An 18,177-nucleotide genomic window follows, 5' to 3' on the forward strand; every position below is an offset into this window, starting at 1 on the left:
TATCATCTCAACTGGTTCTCTAGCAATTTTGTAGTGAAAAAAAACCCTCTACAAAATGTTTAATTTTACTTGGGTTTGAGTTGGGTTTCAATCAGTTTCTGAAAAAAGATTAATTGTGTCATGGCTTTTTTTGAGCAAAACAATGTATTAAATTAAAAAACCTCACTGAATATACAAATTTTTCAAGGTGTCTTTTTTTTTTTTAGTGAAATAAAAAGACATATTTTTTTCTAAAAGTTTTTTGCCAAATCCAAGCTTATATGGACAAAAACAGCTGAAGGTACAAGCCCGATCAGATTTGTAGAGATAAGGCTTTCTCACTACAGTACTGTTACCTCTAACAGCTGTTTTAGTGATGAGGAGCCAAAAGCTCACTCATGGAAAATATAAGTTTAGTGGCTTATAATCCTAAATCTAGTGCATTTTCCCCACATGAAAAAACTGCACCAAGAAAAAAAAAAGGCAAAAAAAGAGCAAGCCCAGAGAAAATCCCAAACATATTCCAAAGCAAAGCAAAGCAAAACAAAACAAAAATGACTTACTGTCTTCTTCAACATTTTGACGGCGTAAGGTTTCTGGGTCCCTTTCTGCCTGCATCTGTAGACAATGGATGTAGCCCCACTAAATTTAAAATAATAAAAAAAGAAAAATAAAAAAAAAAAAAGGAAAAATAGTTGGGTTGTACGTACAACTCTTCAAATCTGTCAATAAACAGAGTTGCCTACATTTTCTACTCCTCTCAGTTTGGGCAGGACTATCTCACTTTTCCCCATAGATAAATATACCCTCCCCCCAAAACACAAGAGGTATCAAAACATCTGTGTTTAACCAATGAACTTCAGCAGTTGCTCAGCCAACAGAAGTTGCAAGAGTTTAATATCCTGCTTGGTCACACCTTTTCTGACCCATGAAAATTCCTGGATGTTTCCTTGGATAATCAAGTGAACACATCTTGCCTTTGTCAAGGCAACATATTAAGTTACATTGCGGGGTATTTTTCACTAATTGTTGATGACAGCAGCGGTGAGATGGAACAGAAAAATGTTTGCACTGCTCCTTGCCCAGTGGACCAAAAAGTCAAATTTGGCACTGTGGGAATACATCTAGAAAGCAGAACTGAGAGCACTACTCAGCTTCATGACAGAAGTGGACATGTTAGCTTTGGCAGGCCATAAGCCCTGGCAGCTGAAAGCAGAACCCAGAAGAAAGAAGCAAGAGATAACAAGGGTGCTTGGGTGCACTTTGGTGTGCAAGTCCATACATGTCTGTGTGGGTATGTGCCAGCTTATAGTTAAGTAATGTTATTAAGAAACATAGATATGGTTGTTATGGTTATTATTGCTTAAGCAAGGAGTTATTTATATCTGCAACTGAAAAGGTAAAAACACTGGGCTCTGGAATCAATAAATTGGCTTCATGCATCAAACCATGGAGTCCACGTCTCTATCAATAGCCATCAGGCACCAAATGGAGGAACCTTAGGTTAATGCAGTGGAAACTGGTGGGACATGTTCACAGCAAAAGTGGACTGGGCTTACATCTTCTGTTTGCCTTCAAGGTGTATAGTCTGAGCACTCCTAAACATAAAATTATGTCTCTGCTGGATGGAAAGCACTTTTCTGAGTGGGTAGTTTGGGCTAGATGGTCTCAGAGGGAGGCTCAGCTTGCTGTGCTTTAATTGTTACATTCAGATACCTTGTATTCTACCCAAAATGGGTGCATTAAAGCACCATCACTTAAGGCATTTTTTGAAACCTTCTGCCCTCAGACCCACTCCTCAAGATTCTGCACTTTTAAATAGCTGCATATTTTTAAAGTACAGGGGACTGCAGTTATCTTATATGACCACCTGAACAACCACTGCAGAACTGCATACAGCAGCTCTGCAGCAAGCAAATTCTTATGCATACCACATGCCAAATGGCACTGCAGATCCCTCTGAACCAAGATAAACCCATGTTACTAAGTCTACAGCAGAAAACCAGAAGCTGCACAACAACAGGAGCAGATTTCTTTTAAACAGTAGAATGGCATAGGTGTGCTTGATTATAGGAAAAGAGCTGTGGTGCAAGTTTCATTATTCTAAGTGCTACACAAAACTGCCATGGGTGTCCTGCACTTCTCCCTCCTCAGCATGGGCCAGACAGGTGGCAGACAAGGCTCCGAGTAGGCACATCGCTGTTTTCATAAGTACATGGTTGAGCACAAGTTTGACTGAGAAGATTTATTTCAGAAAGACTTCTTCATAAGGAAAGGTCACCTGTGGCAAGGGTTATGCAGCTCAGTCATCTGAGGGCCTCTCTGTACTACATATAAATTAATCTTCATCTCAAATGCTAAACTGATTTGTCTCCTTGAAAATATATTGATAAACGTGTGGGAGTATTTAGAATGCCAGTGACTCCCAGAATCATTAAATGAATTTAATTGGATCTCCTCTCCTTGGCTAAGTCTCCAAAGACTCTATTTAGCAAGGAGAAAAATTACACCACATTAAAAAATACCTCACATCTTTTAAATACAAGAAAAACTGTTAAAAGACAATTCCAAGAACGTGCTGTGATAAGGTTTACATCTCCAGTATTTCACTGCAGGATTGCAAAGGGGAAGGCAGTGCATAAACTGCAATCATTCCTGTACCCTGCTTCACATACATAGAGTGCAGTATAAACATTAAACTCACTAGATTACATAAATTCTTACAAAGTAGGCAGTAAACCTTCTAGAAATTATTTTATTTGTTTGAGGGCAGAATTAGGTAAGCTATCCAGCTGGTGATCCAAATATACAGATGATCATTCCTGTGCGAATCTCTTGGTGTTCACTGCTGCTATGCCAATGGAGGGCAGTCCCTGTCTCTCAGTAAAGCTACTGTCAGTATTTGCACTAGTTTGCAACATGGTGCTGCAACATCTTCCATGTAAATAAAATCCTAGCCACTAAAACACCCCAGATTATTTAACTGCCTTAGTGATGAGGTGGACCAGCAAAAACAGATAGCATCACACCACCTTTAACAGTTCATTTGACTGTCCCCAAACCTGGAAGAGAGGCAGCATAATGCCTGAAAGAGGTGTAAGACAGCCCAGAGACAGAATCCATTTGAGCAGTTTGGCATCAGGTCCATTAGTCAATATTCAAAACACAAACTTTCAAAATTATTCTCTATCGTACTGATTTCTGCAAATCTCTGGAGTCCTAATTTGTTGTAAAATTGATGACAAGGTATTGCAAGACTTGGGAACACTTTGAAAGATTGTGCTTTTGGTTTACATGGCTATGCCCGGCTCTGACAGACACGTTCCCACCAGCCAGGAGAGAAAACACCTAACATTAGCCAACAACCAACACTGCTTTCCTCTTCCATGACAGAAACCAGAACAAGAAATCAGGAAATGGATGCCAGCCTGCTTACAGAATGTGTGGTGCTAAACATGGCAGAGCTATTATTAGTATGGACCTGATGCCTTACTTTTTTGCTGGTAATAGGATAGCTTTGCTTCTTCACAGTTAAAAAAAAAAAAAATGTAGGGAGTGTGGTGGGGGGGTGGAGCAAGAAGAAATCAGCCTATGGATCTTAATGTAAATGTGCAAACAGAACTGCCTCGTGCATATCAGAGTGGTTTGCTTTGCTTCTTATTTTGTCTTCCTGCTGGAGCTTGCTACTGAAGCTTTCTGCTGAATCAGCACATCCAGCTTTCCTGAGACTGTGTGACTTGGAAGGTCACCAGCTGGAGCAATTCAAGCTTTTATCACCAAAGAGCAGTGGGAAGACTCAGCTGCAAGACTCTCATGAGAAGCTGAAACACTCAGAGAGCTGCTAATTGTAACCTTTTGCTCCTACCCTAAGTTTTTGCAACATCAAACCTTGACTGCCATCATCCGGCTTCTCAGAACCTCCTCTTGGATTTGCTTGAACTGAAAACTTCATTGACACATTTGGTCAGAATACACAAATATACAGAAACCAGCAATCCTTGTGGCAACATGTCACTTCCCTCCATGGCCTGACATGCAGACCACAAGCCTCTCAATGCCCCATTCTCTGCAAGGGGTGTTTCACCTTGGCTAAGTGATAAATGTAAATAGTCCTATAGAAAGAGAACGCTGATACTCAATAGTTAAGGCACTTACTTGATAAGCAGCAGACAACAACTCAAGAGAATATTTAATCCTACCCTACTAACAGTTCAAATGGGAGAAACTGAGAAGGCCCTGAGCCCAAACAGCTGATAATCACTTGCAGAATTGCATTGCAGTGTGTGACTGACAAGTTACCAATTACGAATTACCTGTTACCAATTACCTGTTACCAGTTCAGGCTAGAAACCAGAAATCATGTCTCCCATATTCCACAGGATTACTCACTATATTGTGTTTGCCTATTTAGAATTGATTCTGTCAACTCATATATAAAAATATATATATACATATAAATACATATAAATGTGTGTGTATGTATATATATATATATATACATTTATATGAAATATTTATTATATATATTTGTGTATGTAAGTGTGCATTTATTTACTTCTAAAGAAAAAGAGGCTTAAAGGAGCATCCGGCTGCTGGGTTTTTTTCATCTTTGCCTGGAAATAGTGTACCTGAATTCAAAACAAAATTATTTGAAGTTGGCTGGAACAAGAAAAATAGGAAAAAAGAAAAAAAAAGGCATATTCTTGGAATATGTAGTTGGCCAAGTTAGAAAACAGTAATTAGAATTGTTGAAAATATTGCCATTCTCCTTTACTGACATATGTGTTTCAATCTGGAAAGCTGCTTAATGATTCTGTTAAAGATTAACTTTTAAAAGCCCAGGTATAACTGTGATCACACTACAACTACAACAACAAAAACAACAACAAGAGATCATTTTACTGTGCAGATGTCAAATGCTTTACTACAAAAATATGTTTTTATATATATATATGTGTGTATATATGCATTGAACATAGAAAAAACCTGAAAATAAGGTATACATCTTAGCTACTTGGTCATAATGGACAACAAATGGAAACCCTCACTTTTGTGATGCCACCTACAATGAAGACAATGATAACACAGAAGAAAGCTCATGGTGTCCCGTGCATGGAATTATTACAGCTGAGACACACACAACCCAGTATTAGCACAGAAATAGTTTTCCTGAAGTACATATATTTCAGTGACACAATGAATTCACTCACCCATTAGTCAAACAATGTAAGCACGTATTACTAAATACATAAAACAGACTAAAATTCAATAACTGACTTCTGCATGTGTGTTGTCTAACACACAAATTTGGAAAATCTTTTTAAAATACTTAAAATTTGCAAAACCTTCTGCCCCTTCTTCACCCACCTCTCAATGTACATACAATTGGTTGAGCATTCTGGATTATTTTTTTTATTATCCTCAGGTGCTATTGAGTTTCCAATCATTTCAGAAGGACACTGTTTTCATGACTGGGCAGCAGAACCACAGTGCCCTGCCTGTTCTAAGGACTCCAGACTGTAAGACTGAGAGAAAAGGCATGGCCACATTTCAAATACATGCAGTCAAAAATATTGGTGTCAGCACAGATGGAAGGAAGGCAGGGACGCCCAGGAGGGGCGTTAAGGAGGTGGAAGTGATCAGCGGAATCTGCACATAAAGGAGAAAATGGAATTTGCGGGATCCTGCAGTGGAGCCTGGCAGAAAGAGAAAATACAAAGCAAGGAAAGACAGAATTTGACCCAGTTTGGAAAAAGCATTTCTTCCCTGGAACCCACAAAAAGCTTCTGCCTCTGAAAGAGGAAAGGCAACCAAAATGAAATGCAGCCATATGTTTATTTGGCCACAGTTAGGTAGTAAAAGTAAATTCCTCAAGCTGCAGTTTTTAAAATAAAATAACACTCATTGGCAGTAATTTCACTGTAAGAAGGAAATATCGTCTTTTCAAAAGTAGGTCTACATTTCCACACCATGCCCACTCATCCTGGTTGTTATACTTTCTTTGAATCAGCTCATTACAAATACAATCCTCAATGTAATCTCCTGTAAATGTCATTTGGATTAAATTGTTTTTTTAAAAATAAATTGGTTTCTGCTTCATGCAGTCAAACAATAATTACACAATCAAGTTTGTCCAGTAAAAACAGGTGAAAGAATGATCAGTCCTAACAAAACTGTACCTGGTACAAAGCCATGGAAATCTGTACTGCCAAAACTGCAGTAAGAGATCAAAGTCCTTTACAGGTTTCTACAAAGAATACTGATTTCTTTGTACAGTTTACAGAAGTATAAAGTTAAAGCACATTAATTTACTTTTTCTTAGATATACACTAAAAGGTCAAAATGAATTTATAGAAATAAAATTACTAGTACCAGACTTAAAAACTAAACATCTTGTTTGCAGTTAAAAGACCGGACACAACTAAAAGAAATCCATTAGCAGTGAGGGGAATTAAAATTAGTTTAAAAATGCATATTCTGTGGCATTACTAATATTGCTTTCACTTTAAAAAATACATACATATAAATTTGGAAATTCTCACAGCTTGCATTTCATGTAAAAGTATCAAACAAACTCTTTCTGTAGTAATCTGAGAAACAGTTCTTAAATTATTCAAATCTAATTTACAAATCTAATCTCAAAGCTGCTTCTAAATATCAATATCTACATATACAGGGCTTGCAGGCAATTGCAAGCAACTGCAGCCCTCCCTTTCCCCTCATTATTTCACTACTTGTAAACAGAATGGAAAATTTCACAAAACATATATCATTTAGGAGCAGCAAAAAGCCTTGGATTCCCACATTCTATTAGGAATAAAACAAATCTTTAAAGAAAGCAAGGTTAATGGAAAAAATACATGTGGTTCTGAAACGGAAATATAATTCCACTGCATTCCAGGGTTCTGGCCAGTTTGATTTTTAGAATGAAAATATCCATGACTTTTCAGATTTTGGTTTTTTGGGGTTTTTGTTTTGTTTTGTTTTTTGTGAGTTTTGTGGGGATTTTGTTGTTGTTGTTTGTTGTTTTTTGGGGTTTTTTTTGTGTGTGTGTGTTTTTGTTTTTGTGGGGTTTTGTTTGTTTGTTGGGTTTTGTTGTTGTTTGTTTTGGTTTGTTTTGTTTTTTTAATTTTATTTTTAGCTGCTGAGTAGATTTTCTAATATTTGAGGTGAAAGGATTTTTTAGCAATTGTTCAGGCTGGCCTGCAAAGGCAATACAATAGTCCAGCAGGATATTTTTTATACTCAGTCTTCACTGCATTCAGCAGATAAAAGGAGCCTTACATAAGCACAACAAAACACATACACCATTTAAAAAAAACCCCCAAAACTGTAATCCAACTGGTGCTTGCCAATATTCTTGAACCTGTAACTGCCACAGATAACAATTTGTAATTCTTTAGACATGGGGTAGGTTAGCTAGTGAAACACTAATTAAAATGCAGCCGTTCAAGCCACTCCTGCTGTGGTGGGTGGACCAGCAGCTGATAATTCCTGCTGGGACTGCAGCAGCATATTTCTAACTTGTTTCCAGTGGAGCTCCTCCCTCAAGTATTGCAGGAAATTTACAGAAAAGTACCTCTATCCCACAGAAAAGTTAAACACATTGTTATACCTGGCACTAGTGCCTTTTTAAACCATAGGAATTCAGTTAGGAGTCACATTAGCTGCATTCTTTCATATCCATATTAACATTAGATAATTTCCCCCACATCAAATGCTACTTTTTAAATTTCAGTTTAGCTGAGAATTGAGGACAAGAAAGAGACCACCAGCACTGAGTCTGGATTCCCTGCCTTTCACTGAGTGGAAATAGCTGACCCAAACTTACTAAAAGAGCAAGAATCATTATCTCAAGCACTAATTTGAAAGCATGGAAGCAAAACTCAAACTACAGTGAATTCCAGATGTTACTGCTGTACTCTGTGCACCTTGCTACCTTTGGAGTAACCCAACTTTCTGAAATTTGGGCTCCTAAACAAAACTGCAGGTATGATTGCTGAAATGCAGATATGAGGTGAAGATTAGAGTGCTTCCTACAACACTGTGTAAGAAAAATGTATAGAAAATACATTTACCATTTCTTCTTTTTCCTTTAGCCCCTCTAATATGTTGGGTCAGACTGCACATTGGAATAGCTGTATTTCTAAGACAGCATGGGAATTCTCAGTAGTTAACCGAATTTCTTTTGTACTGAGTCAGAAAAAACATGACATTTAAACTTGGCTGAAACAGAAATTATCATAATATGGAGTTGACTTTTCAACATGAAGTTCTCCCGGTCCAACAGAAACTGATCTTGAATACTGTATCTGGAAATTAGTTTTGAGAATGCTCTTCTCTTTTCAGGGACTGGAGGGTTCTTAGCTATTCGTGTTTAAACAGTTCAGTGAAATGAGGAGAACAATGAAAAGAAGGTAGAAGAGTGGACCAAGAGAAGCCGTGCATGTTTTTGTCCTTTGTACTGAACTTTGGACACAGTGGGGCAAATTTGCCAACACATGTGCTTACACTGCCTATGCAAGATGCAGGCCCAGATTCTTGGACTGGCAGTCTCAAGCATTTTCTCACAGCCACAGATACTGTACACAGGTATGGCCTGACTGGCCCTTCCTAAGTCCCACACAAAGCCTGAAAACTGAAACTATCCAGTGAACTCACCCCTCCTGGGAATACATGTGCCTTATTTAAAGCACTATTTCAACCCCTGTCTCATAAGCAGCACATTATCTCCCTCCTGCTTTTAAAAGATACTAATGAAGAATAAACATTATTTACTTTAATTAGGAGTGCATGTGAGGAGAAAAGAGTCCTGAGCAGTATAAACTGTAAAACCTTCTGTGTTGCAAACCCTTCCTTCCTGGGCCATTGCAGAATTACCTGCCTGGGTTGTTTTTTTTTTTCCCCAGGTGACATATTCCTTCGTCAGGAAGTGTTTTAAACAGTCTGTGCTAAGAGCAGATGTCAACACCATTGATTACTGCTCTTCATGACAGCCCCTAGTTGCAGGAGGCAGACTGGCCTTTACACTAAGTGACAACATGTGGCAGTATGAACACCCTCACACACTGACTCTGGTTCTCCTGGTCAAGGGAAGAGAAACAGAAGGTTATGGATTTCTAATAACTTGCTCTGTAGGAAAGTTACCATCTGAAGTCAGACAAGGAAAAAATAATGGCTATTCATGCTTGCACATTTAAATCTAGCTTTGAACAAACTTGACAACCAGCAAGTTTAGGCTTAGTCATTTTCGGGATTCTGAAAGCTCTTGTGCCCATGTGTATCCTTAATAGTTTTCTTTTTGGTAAGTTACACAGTTTTCTCCTTGGAGGTTTGTGTTGTGTTGAATCATCAATTCCTATTCAGTGTCTTCTCTGAAATAATTTGCTTTTGCCAAAAGTTTATGTTCAGTGCCAGCCCAGGATCCCTTAGCACAAGACAACAAACAAAATTTTAATGTATGTCAGATTCAAAAGTTCTTGTGCTTTTTTTTTAGCTACTGTGTATATTTTCTTTAAACCTGGTGGGACAGATATTTCAAATCATAAGCTATAAGACTGAAAGCCAGGCAATGCAAAAGAGTTTGGAGGAATGTAAAATAGTTTGCCAATGCTCCCTAAATTAATGCATTTTAAAACACTTGGTGTATTCTGATCATATTTACATATATTCTCAAAAGATACATTGAAATAGTTGATTTTTTATAATAGAGAGCTCTTTTATATGTCACTTCTAGTATTTTTGTAACAGTCAGAAAATCCAATTTACTATTGTCATAACCATAACCCACAGACAACATTTGGTTGTAATTTTACTGCATTAACAAAGCTACAGAAGAAAGATGAAGCTGCAGCAGAGAGACACTGTTACTATTTGTAAAACAGAAAAAAGTCTTGAGGAAATGAAGAAGATGGAATTAAGGCATAAACTCTGGTGCAGGTTTTGTCAGTGGGGGTTATTTACATTAGAGTGATAGGGTTTGCAATCCTGCCAAGCCTGGCGACCAAATGTCAACTTACTGCAAGCACAGGGGAGGTTTCAAGTCAGGTCCTGCCTTCCAAAACTGTGAAGACCAGCTCTTCCAGCTTTGGTCCTGGTGGCTGGGAAAGACCTAAGTAGGTCTAGACCTTCCTTAAATGCTGGATTTCTTCCACATACACAGAGGAAAAGTGCTGCATCAGTCCTCAGCTACCTTGCAGATGCCATGGAGCCCTCCCCTACCATCCACCTGGTGCCAGGCACAAAGTGGGCAGGAAGTTGGAATCACCACATCTTCCTTCTCAGAGACACATGCACACCATGCAGGACTGCAGTGGATTGTTCTTGGCTGTCAGGTACCCTCCTAGTTGCTCCATCACTTCTAGTCCATGAACAGGATTGGGGAGAATCTGGTGGGGAGTTTGACAGAAAAGATTTTGGGTTGAGATGAGGACAGAGAGATCCTTACCAATTAATTACATTGGCAAAACTGTCTTGGCTTGGTGAAATTAATTTTCATTATTGCCAATAATAACTGAGTGGAAACTGGAAAGAAAAAATCTTACAACAGGACATATTTTATTAATATTATCTTCAGGCTTGGATGGGAATGTTGTGCCTTTCTGGTGTAATTATTTATGTGGCTTTTACTTTACACTGCTGTGTACAGCACAAGTCTAAGAGCATTAATGCTGTACAAAGCTTTGTGTGACAGGAGAGATGGTCTCTCTGTCCACTGGACAGGCAGAATCCACAGAAACATGGGTCAAACAGGCACTGTGTGGGTGAGTTTAACCCATGAGCTCTGAAGACAGAAAGCCAGATGGGATATCCCAAATGTGTCTCAGGGAAAGAAAAATAACACAACAACAAAGCCATCACCACCAAAAAAAAACAACAACAAACCCAATCAGTCAAAGGCAGTCACAGCCTGCATATTCAATTCCAGAAGTTCTGTATTTCTGCTGGGCAACAATACTTCTGCTCCTTTTTTTTTCCTTCTGTGTTGCTGCTCTTTCTGGTTTTGGTGCTTTATAACTGGACCACAGAATTTGAAAAGAGGGGTTTGTGCCGCTTCTGTGAGGTGGAAAGCAGCAGGCACAATAAAGGCCAACAAAGGGTAATAAGATGGGAGGCCCTAGGAACGATTTTGTCAGTCAGATCAATGTTACAAGACAAGAAGAACAGAATTAACAGAATCAAATGCCTCTCAGTGTAAAACTCTGGCCTGTGTCTGTTTTCACTTTCAGGGTTTTGTTTTTCCTTAGCTGTAGCAGTGCATTGTGAGCACCTGACTTGGCTGAGCCCATCTGGCCTTAGAACCGCTGGGTGAGGAGATGTAGAAAGGACAGGAGTGACTCCCAGCCACTTGTGTCGTCTCTTGTGGTGGTTCCTTTGGCAAATGACAGTGCTAACCTTCAGTGTAACGACCTCTGACAGGAGCTTCAGCAGCTTCAATTCAAAGCTAAAGGAAAGTCTCTTGCAAAGCCTTCTTCCAGCTCCATCTTTACAAGTGTTCATGTCAGCAGGGACTCTCCTTTCTGGAGCTGTGATGGCTAACAAGTCTGAGCTTAGAGTTTGCAGGCTTGACGGACTTCCCCACATTGCCTCCTGAAAAGCATTTATGTAATTGGGCATTTTGTGTGGTCACATCATCTCCAGAACTTCCTGTAATAGGAAGAAAGAAGTTTTGGCTTCCAGGGCTAAATGAAGCCCCCAGCCCTTTCTGCATCAAATACAAGACCAATTTCCAAACCTGAAGCTCTTTCTTTCCTTTATCAGCTGTCACCTGGAGCAATAAACTACATAAAACCCCCATTTTTTCTAGGAGAGACTTGCTGTGTCTCAGTCCAATGGGTTCCACCAAGTCCATAGTCAGTCTGAGGGATTGTAGGTGAAAACTATGATATTCCTCCCTTTCCCGCTTCAGCACTCTATGATGAACATCACCAACTCACCAGTGACATCAGCACTCTGACTCATTCTCACACCTGCTCTAATTTGGGCATTTAACATTCTATTAATATTTTACAGACCCCAGCTTTCTCCACAAAATGCACACAGTCTTTGCTAGTATTCCCTATTAATTGAAGAACTTAACTTTTTTCTTCTTTTTGCTCTTCCCCCAGCACATTTTAAAAATATGTTCTTTAGTAAATTGAATCAATAATGCACCTTCAGCTTTCTCTCTTCTTTGAGCTACTACTGTATATTCTGTTCCATATTGCCTTCTCTGCTTTTTCTGTAATTCAAATTTTCACCATTCTATCATTTGACAGCTCCCAGTGCAGCCTAAACCTAGAAAAACTTCAACAGGATGTTAAGAAGCCCTTTTCAATAACCATGATCACAGACCATCCTCGTAATTAATCACACACATCTGCAGGCGAGTGCATGTGCACTGAATTGTTTTCATCAAAGTGTCACCACTACTAAGTGCTTGAAATGAGAAAACTCCTTTTCTTAAGTATTAAATTATTGTTTTCAAGGAGAAGATTCTACAACTTCTAGTCTATCAACATCTTTTATCTTTTCTTAGGTTCTCCACACCAGTCACTGATCAAGCCAGTGTTTAACTGGTGATGTTATAGAAAGGCTGCAGTTTCCATTTTTAAAAGACTGCGGCTTTTTACCTGTCAGAGCTGCTCTGTAATCCAAGATAATGAATCTAATCTAATCTGTGTCAGTCTGTACTTGTCTACATAAAGAACTCAGCACAGTGGTGTAGCAGATATTTGGAAATAAATTACTTCTTTTGTGTTCTCCCTATCATACTGAAACTTCAAGCACAGCACACTCCAATGACATACCCGAAGGCTGTCATTTTCAGACTCCACTGGAATGTAAAATAGAATTGCAGTTAGGCAGTATTTGAGACATAGTCTGTATAGTATTTACAGATTCACATTTTAAAGCATGTTTTTAAAAAGTTCCGTGTGTACCTTCAGAGAATACCTTTTGTACTTAAAACAAAACTTGCAGTCAATTATGCCCATGTGCCTGTTCATGCTCTTGTAAACCCTAAGTGGGTGACAGCCATGCAGATCAGCTGTCCATACCAGGAAGTGGCTGGTGTGTGCCCTGCACAGCAGAGGTCCCCTGCAGGCACAGCTCCAGCATCCACATCAGCCACAGCCTGGGAAAAGAGTTGTGGTGCACCAGCAGCGAGGAAGGTTTGGATGTGGAACTTCAAACATCTTCTGTTGTCACACAGGCAGTTTCTTCTCTGCCCCTCAACACCACTTTGTGTGCCCAAATCTCTCTCTACATCCCTGGAACCACCTTTATGTCTCTGAACTCTCCTTTCTGTCCTCTCACAGACCTTTGTATCCCTGACAGACACAATACTCTGTGTCTCTGGAAACTGCTCTATGTCCCTTCACTCTCTGTGTCCCTGCACACCCCTTGATGTCCCTGCAGATTTCTTTTTGTTTCTGCAAACCCCTCTGTGTCCCTGCATATCTCTTTGTGCCCTGCAGATTGGGTGTCACACTGACATGCAGAACATTCTCCTCTAAATAAGAACCAAGCTGTGAAAGACATCATGTACTTCTGCCACCCCTTCCCACAAGTTCCTTTCTTGATGCTTGGAGAGGAAACGCCCTTAATGAGATCTCATGTGAAGTCCAACTCTGCAAATTTAGCTTTACAGGTGTCAAAATGCTGCTTCAGGGATTAAATCTGATTTGGCAATATTTATCCAAAATTGAAGAATTCTTTTTGAAGATTTAACTGAAGATGCACAAGACTCGTGGTGATCAATACTCTATCCCTCTAGATGCTTAGCTATGCTTTAACAATTATTTTTTGTCCAGGTATCCAGGTAATAATGTTTTTATCTGGCAAAATGTATAACACAAAGTTTTAGCCTATATCAATGCCATAAAGAGTTTTCTTTCTAAAGCTTTGGCTTCAAAAATTAGGGCAAAATATAATATAATTTTAATTTATTTGATATATCCTGAAAAAAAATTTTTTTGAAGTTCACTATGTTGCTAAGAAGTTTATCCACATTTTATTGAGAAGAAATGTTTTCCTTTTTCCTCCATCTGAACCTTTGAAAATAAAAGATTTTTTCCCCCACTGACTTAATAACAAACCTGTTGGCAATGGCAATTTGTGAATTCTGTTAGGAAACAAATGCTTTTAATGAAACAACACTAATGCTTGTTAAACTTTGAATACACTCACAAACTTGAGAAACTGTTTCAAGCACAAGGGTCACAGCAATCTCTGATGAACAACCAAGTAGTTATGTCTGACAAAACATTAATGATTGTGGCTAAACAGTCCTTGCCCTTTAGAGAGAGCTTTTTGTATTGCATTTTGTATGTCTGCTCAAAGAACCATAAAGTTTGTGTACAATGCAGACTGTAGCCTCAAGGACATTGGAGGCTCTGTCCCACTCTGTCCCTTTCCTCCTGCAGCTGTTTTTTCCATTCACCCACTGGAGCTATCAGCAGTTCTGTAACTTATTACCCATGAGCCGTGTTGCTCTTCCCTTAGAACTTCTGCATTTTGAGAAGATTTTGCACAACCTTAGAAACTCTTACTGTCCTCTTTGGGGTCAATTAATAAATCAGATAAGCAAAACATAAATTAAAATACCTCATATTTAAAATATTACAGACTTAGACTGTAAAATTACAACCTTAAACAGTCTGCATTTTCCCTGGTTATGTAAAAAATGTGGTTCAGACAGATGGAAACTACACTGTTTCTACAAACTGACTCAGGCACAAAATGTATTTAGCTGTAGGAAGCAAGAACAATGAACAAAATCTCAGGAAGATTTGAGGGACTGCACATACAGTCATGTGGTTTGATTTTAATCACAGGACACTGGAACATGCACAACATACATGCTTGGGTGCTAATGAGGGCTTAAACCCACTCCCCTCATCTTTCTTCCCCTGCTGAACACATACTGTAAGAAGAAAACAGATTAAGAGATAATACGTCTAACAGCTTACCACAGTGAAAACAGTAACACTGACAAAACCCCTAGGTTTTTGTTTTCCTAGGGAATGACATTATGCAAATGAAAACAGTAAGCATAACAATCTGAAGGACTTCTAAGATGTTTTTCTAGTACTTACAGAGAAGTTTTCAATACAAGCACTACTCTTGCAAACCTTTTTCCCAGTGAAGGATAAGTTTAGCACTCTTTATAGAATTTGACAGAGAGCCTCAAATGCACTTTGCTGCTGCTTGAGACACTCCTCCTTTCAAAGACAGAAAGAAGTTGTGGCAGGACATAAACAGTGAAGAGTGACTTTCAACAATGGATATCTATTTAGGTCTGAAAAAGAGTTTAAGTCAGAAGTGGCGTGTGGTGATGTCATGTAGTTGTATTTGTGGACAATGCACAAGGTAGAAAAATACGTCAGTTAAACAACAAAGCACACTCAAAGCAACTTAAAGAACCAGAGCTGCCATTCCAGGGTATAGAAAAACTGTGTAACACCTGTATAGCTGGATCTATTTATCATTCACATATATGAGCAATAAATTTACTCCAAAGAAGGTGCTACTGAGATGTTTCCACCTGTTATATATTCGTGTTCTTACATGAAGCTAATTATAGGCATTACAAGCCACTTAGAAGCTTCAGGTCATATATTTAAAACTAACTGCTTATTTCTCCATATTCTTATTTTTGAGGAGGACTCTTCAAAGCCACCATCACTCCCCCAGGAAAAGAACCTGTTACCTGAATAACACACTGGTATGAAGCACTTACTGCAGCATCCCAGGATTTACCCTTATGGCTGTATTTAGCTAATTAGAGTGCTTTTCTACATCCCTTTTCTTTGGTAATTCTTTCTATAGTTGCATAAATGCAAAATTTATCTACAGGGCAAATTTGCCAGCAACAAAGGAGTAGGACTGGGTCCTAATTGCAGGGTGCTGAAGTGTAATGTCTGTGAAGAGCAGTAATTAAAAGTCTTAAAATTCTGCCTTCAATGCTCCAAAATTAAAAAGCAAAATACACCTTCCTTTGGCACCATTAATTTTCCAACACATAGTTACTATGGCCTTGAAACTCCCCCCCACACAAACACGAAGAAACCCCAACAACCTGCCCCCCACTGCCCCCAAACATACAACAACAACAAAAACCAGAAGAGGGAAATGAAAAAGAAATGAGATATGTACCTCATATACCTCTTAGCTTTTACCAAAGGGCAAAGATGATAGAACTCACAAATATCTTCGCTAAGACCTCAGCTTACTGTGGGAATTGTTTTGCAGTGTAGAGCTACAATAGCAGAAAATTAAGTACATTTCTGGAATTATTGCCCCAGGGCAAAACCTCTCCATTTTAAAATAGAGGATTTGTGCCATTTTGTGTCAGGGATCTTATTACATGAGAAACTGGCTTCCAAGTGTGGCATTAGTCTTTCATTTTTGTTCTCTCTGGGGAAGTCAAATTAAGAAAGAGTTCTTAAGAAGTGGCACATTTGCCTTCTTGAAAGGTAAACCCTAGGTATTTAAACATACATGTGCTGCAACTCCAGTGAGAATTCCTAACTTCTGACATGGACCATCTGCTAATCTTTCAGCAGGGTGGGCCTGGCTACAGGTAGAGAAATCAGAAGCTGCTGCTGTTGCTGCAGGGATGCTGAGATAGCCTGGCCATATGGTGAGCTCTGGAGAGAGAGAGAGAGGGAGAAAATTATTTAAAAGGTCACCCTGGCTCAAAAGACCCACGTTGTTCTGGTTGATTCATCTGGGTCGTGAAACAGCTCCCAGGCGTGGTCACAAGGTAGCTCTCAAGAGGTAGGAGAACAGGACAAGTATTATGAAGTTACAGTCAGCAAATACTTCCATATGTCATTCCAAACAACATTCTTATTATTTACTGCAAATCCTTCCTCTCCTCTCAAAATAAAGAAAGGAAACAGGACAGATGGAGTTAGGATATTTCTAGTGTGTTTATCAGCAGGAAGACTGATGTACATTTACAAATACTCCTCTTGCCAGCCACAAAAGGGAAGACAAACTGTATTATTTGCACCAAGTCAGACATTATCCCTTTCCTGAACTGACACCATATTGCCCCTTCTTGAGAACTCACACTTGGTCCACTGAGCTCCCACCTAGTGGCTCACTGCCCACGAATTCAAACGGGTCCCCTCCACTGCACAGCAACACAGTCAGAAGCAGAGGACCTAGCTATGAGCTCCAAACACTGCCAGGAGCTGAATCCATTCTTCACTGCAGCACAAAGGGCAAAACATCTCACCAACACACAAGTACTGGACATAGTACTTTAAAATCTGGGTGCATGACTTTTAGCTGGAGATTTTTCAATGCCGCATTTAGCAAAGATCAATGCATGTTGCATTGCCATTATCAGACCACACAGGAACAAAAATACTATTGTGGGCCACAAGAGAGTGAGAGAACTGTGCAACATTTCTGGACAAAGCGCGTTTTTACCCTTATTTCATTTGCGCTTTCAAATACTGAGCTACTCCCCCAAAATGGTAATCTAAAGAAAAATCTCCCTTTGTTTAGTGATAGTGTTTTTCCATCACATAGTTTCTAGAAATCTGCTTGATTTCCCAGACATTGGTATTTACTGCAGCCTTCTGTCTCCTAGAAAGCATACATGACAGTCTAACAGAGAATGTCCCTTTTTACAGAAGATAGGATCTTGCACTGCGACACCTAATGGGTTATTCCTCAACCTCTGGTGTTGTATCGTGCAACTGTGAGTCCCTGGGAGCAATCTGCACCTCAGAGGCCCGAGCACTCTGCTAAGAAAGGGGAGATGAGGGCAAGGAGACAGGGTCTTGTTTGGAGAGGAGACAGGATCCCGTTTGGAGAGGAGACGGGGTCCTGTTTGGAAATCCGAGGGCTGTTTATTGATGGCGCTTGCATCGTGGGTACAGCCTCAAATGTGTTCCAGGGATGATGTGCCCAAAAGGGCACAGAGTTATAAATGGGACAGCTAGGGCAGGTCCTGAGGTCAGGGTCCAATAGGAATAGGAAAAAGTGGTGCAAAGGGGTGAACAAAAACCAAGGGGGCTAATGGGGTTACACTGGGGTAACCCTGGGGCAAAGGGTGTAACACTGGGGCAAAATTAACCCAATGGGGCTCAAGAAAGGAAGAACATTCTGGCAGGTGTGCATGTATGGTAACAGGGTGACATAAACTTGACCAACCAATACAACAATGAAACCTAAGAAATATTAACATGTTGCTGCAAA

The 18,177-nt window shown here is 39.5% G+C and overlaps 1 protein-coding gene across 1 annotated transcript in view; it reads right to left on the reverse strand.

Annotated features, from left to right (window-relative positions):
* Positions 1 to 18,177, reverse strand: part of CAMK4 (calcium/calmodulin dependent protein kinase IV) — a 150,872-nt gene that overhangs the window by 89,887 nt on the left and 42,808 nt on the right. The window contains exon 2 of the mRNA XM_063421991.1: positions 543 to 621. Within this exon, the coding sequence (XP_063278061.1) occupies positions 543 to 621 (79 nt within the window). The remainder of the gene's footprint in view (positions 1 to 542; positions 622 to 18,177) is intronic.

The sequence above is a fragment of the Prinia subflava genome, chromosome Z (assembly GCF_021018805.1).
Source record: "Prinia subflava isolate CZ2003 ecotype Zambia chromosome Z, Cam_Psub_1.2, whole genome shotgun sequence".
Lineage (NCBI taxonomy): Eukaryota > Metazoa > Chordata > Aves > Passeriformes > Cisticolidae > Prinia > Prinia subflava.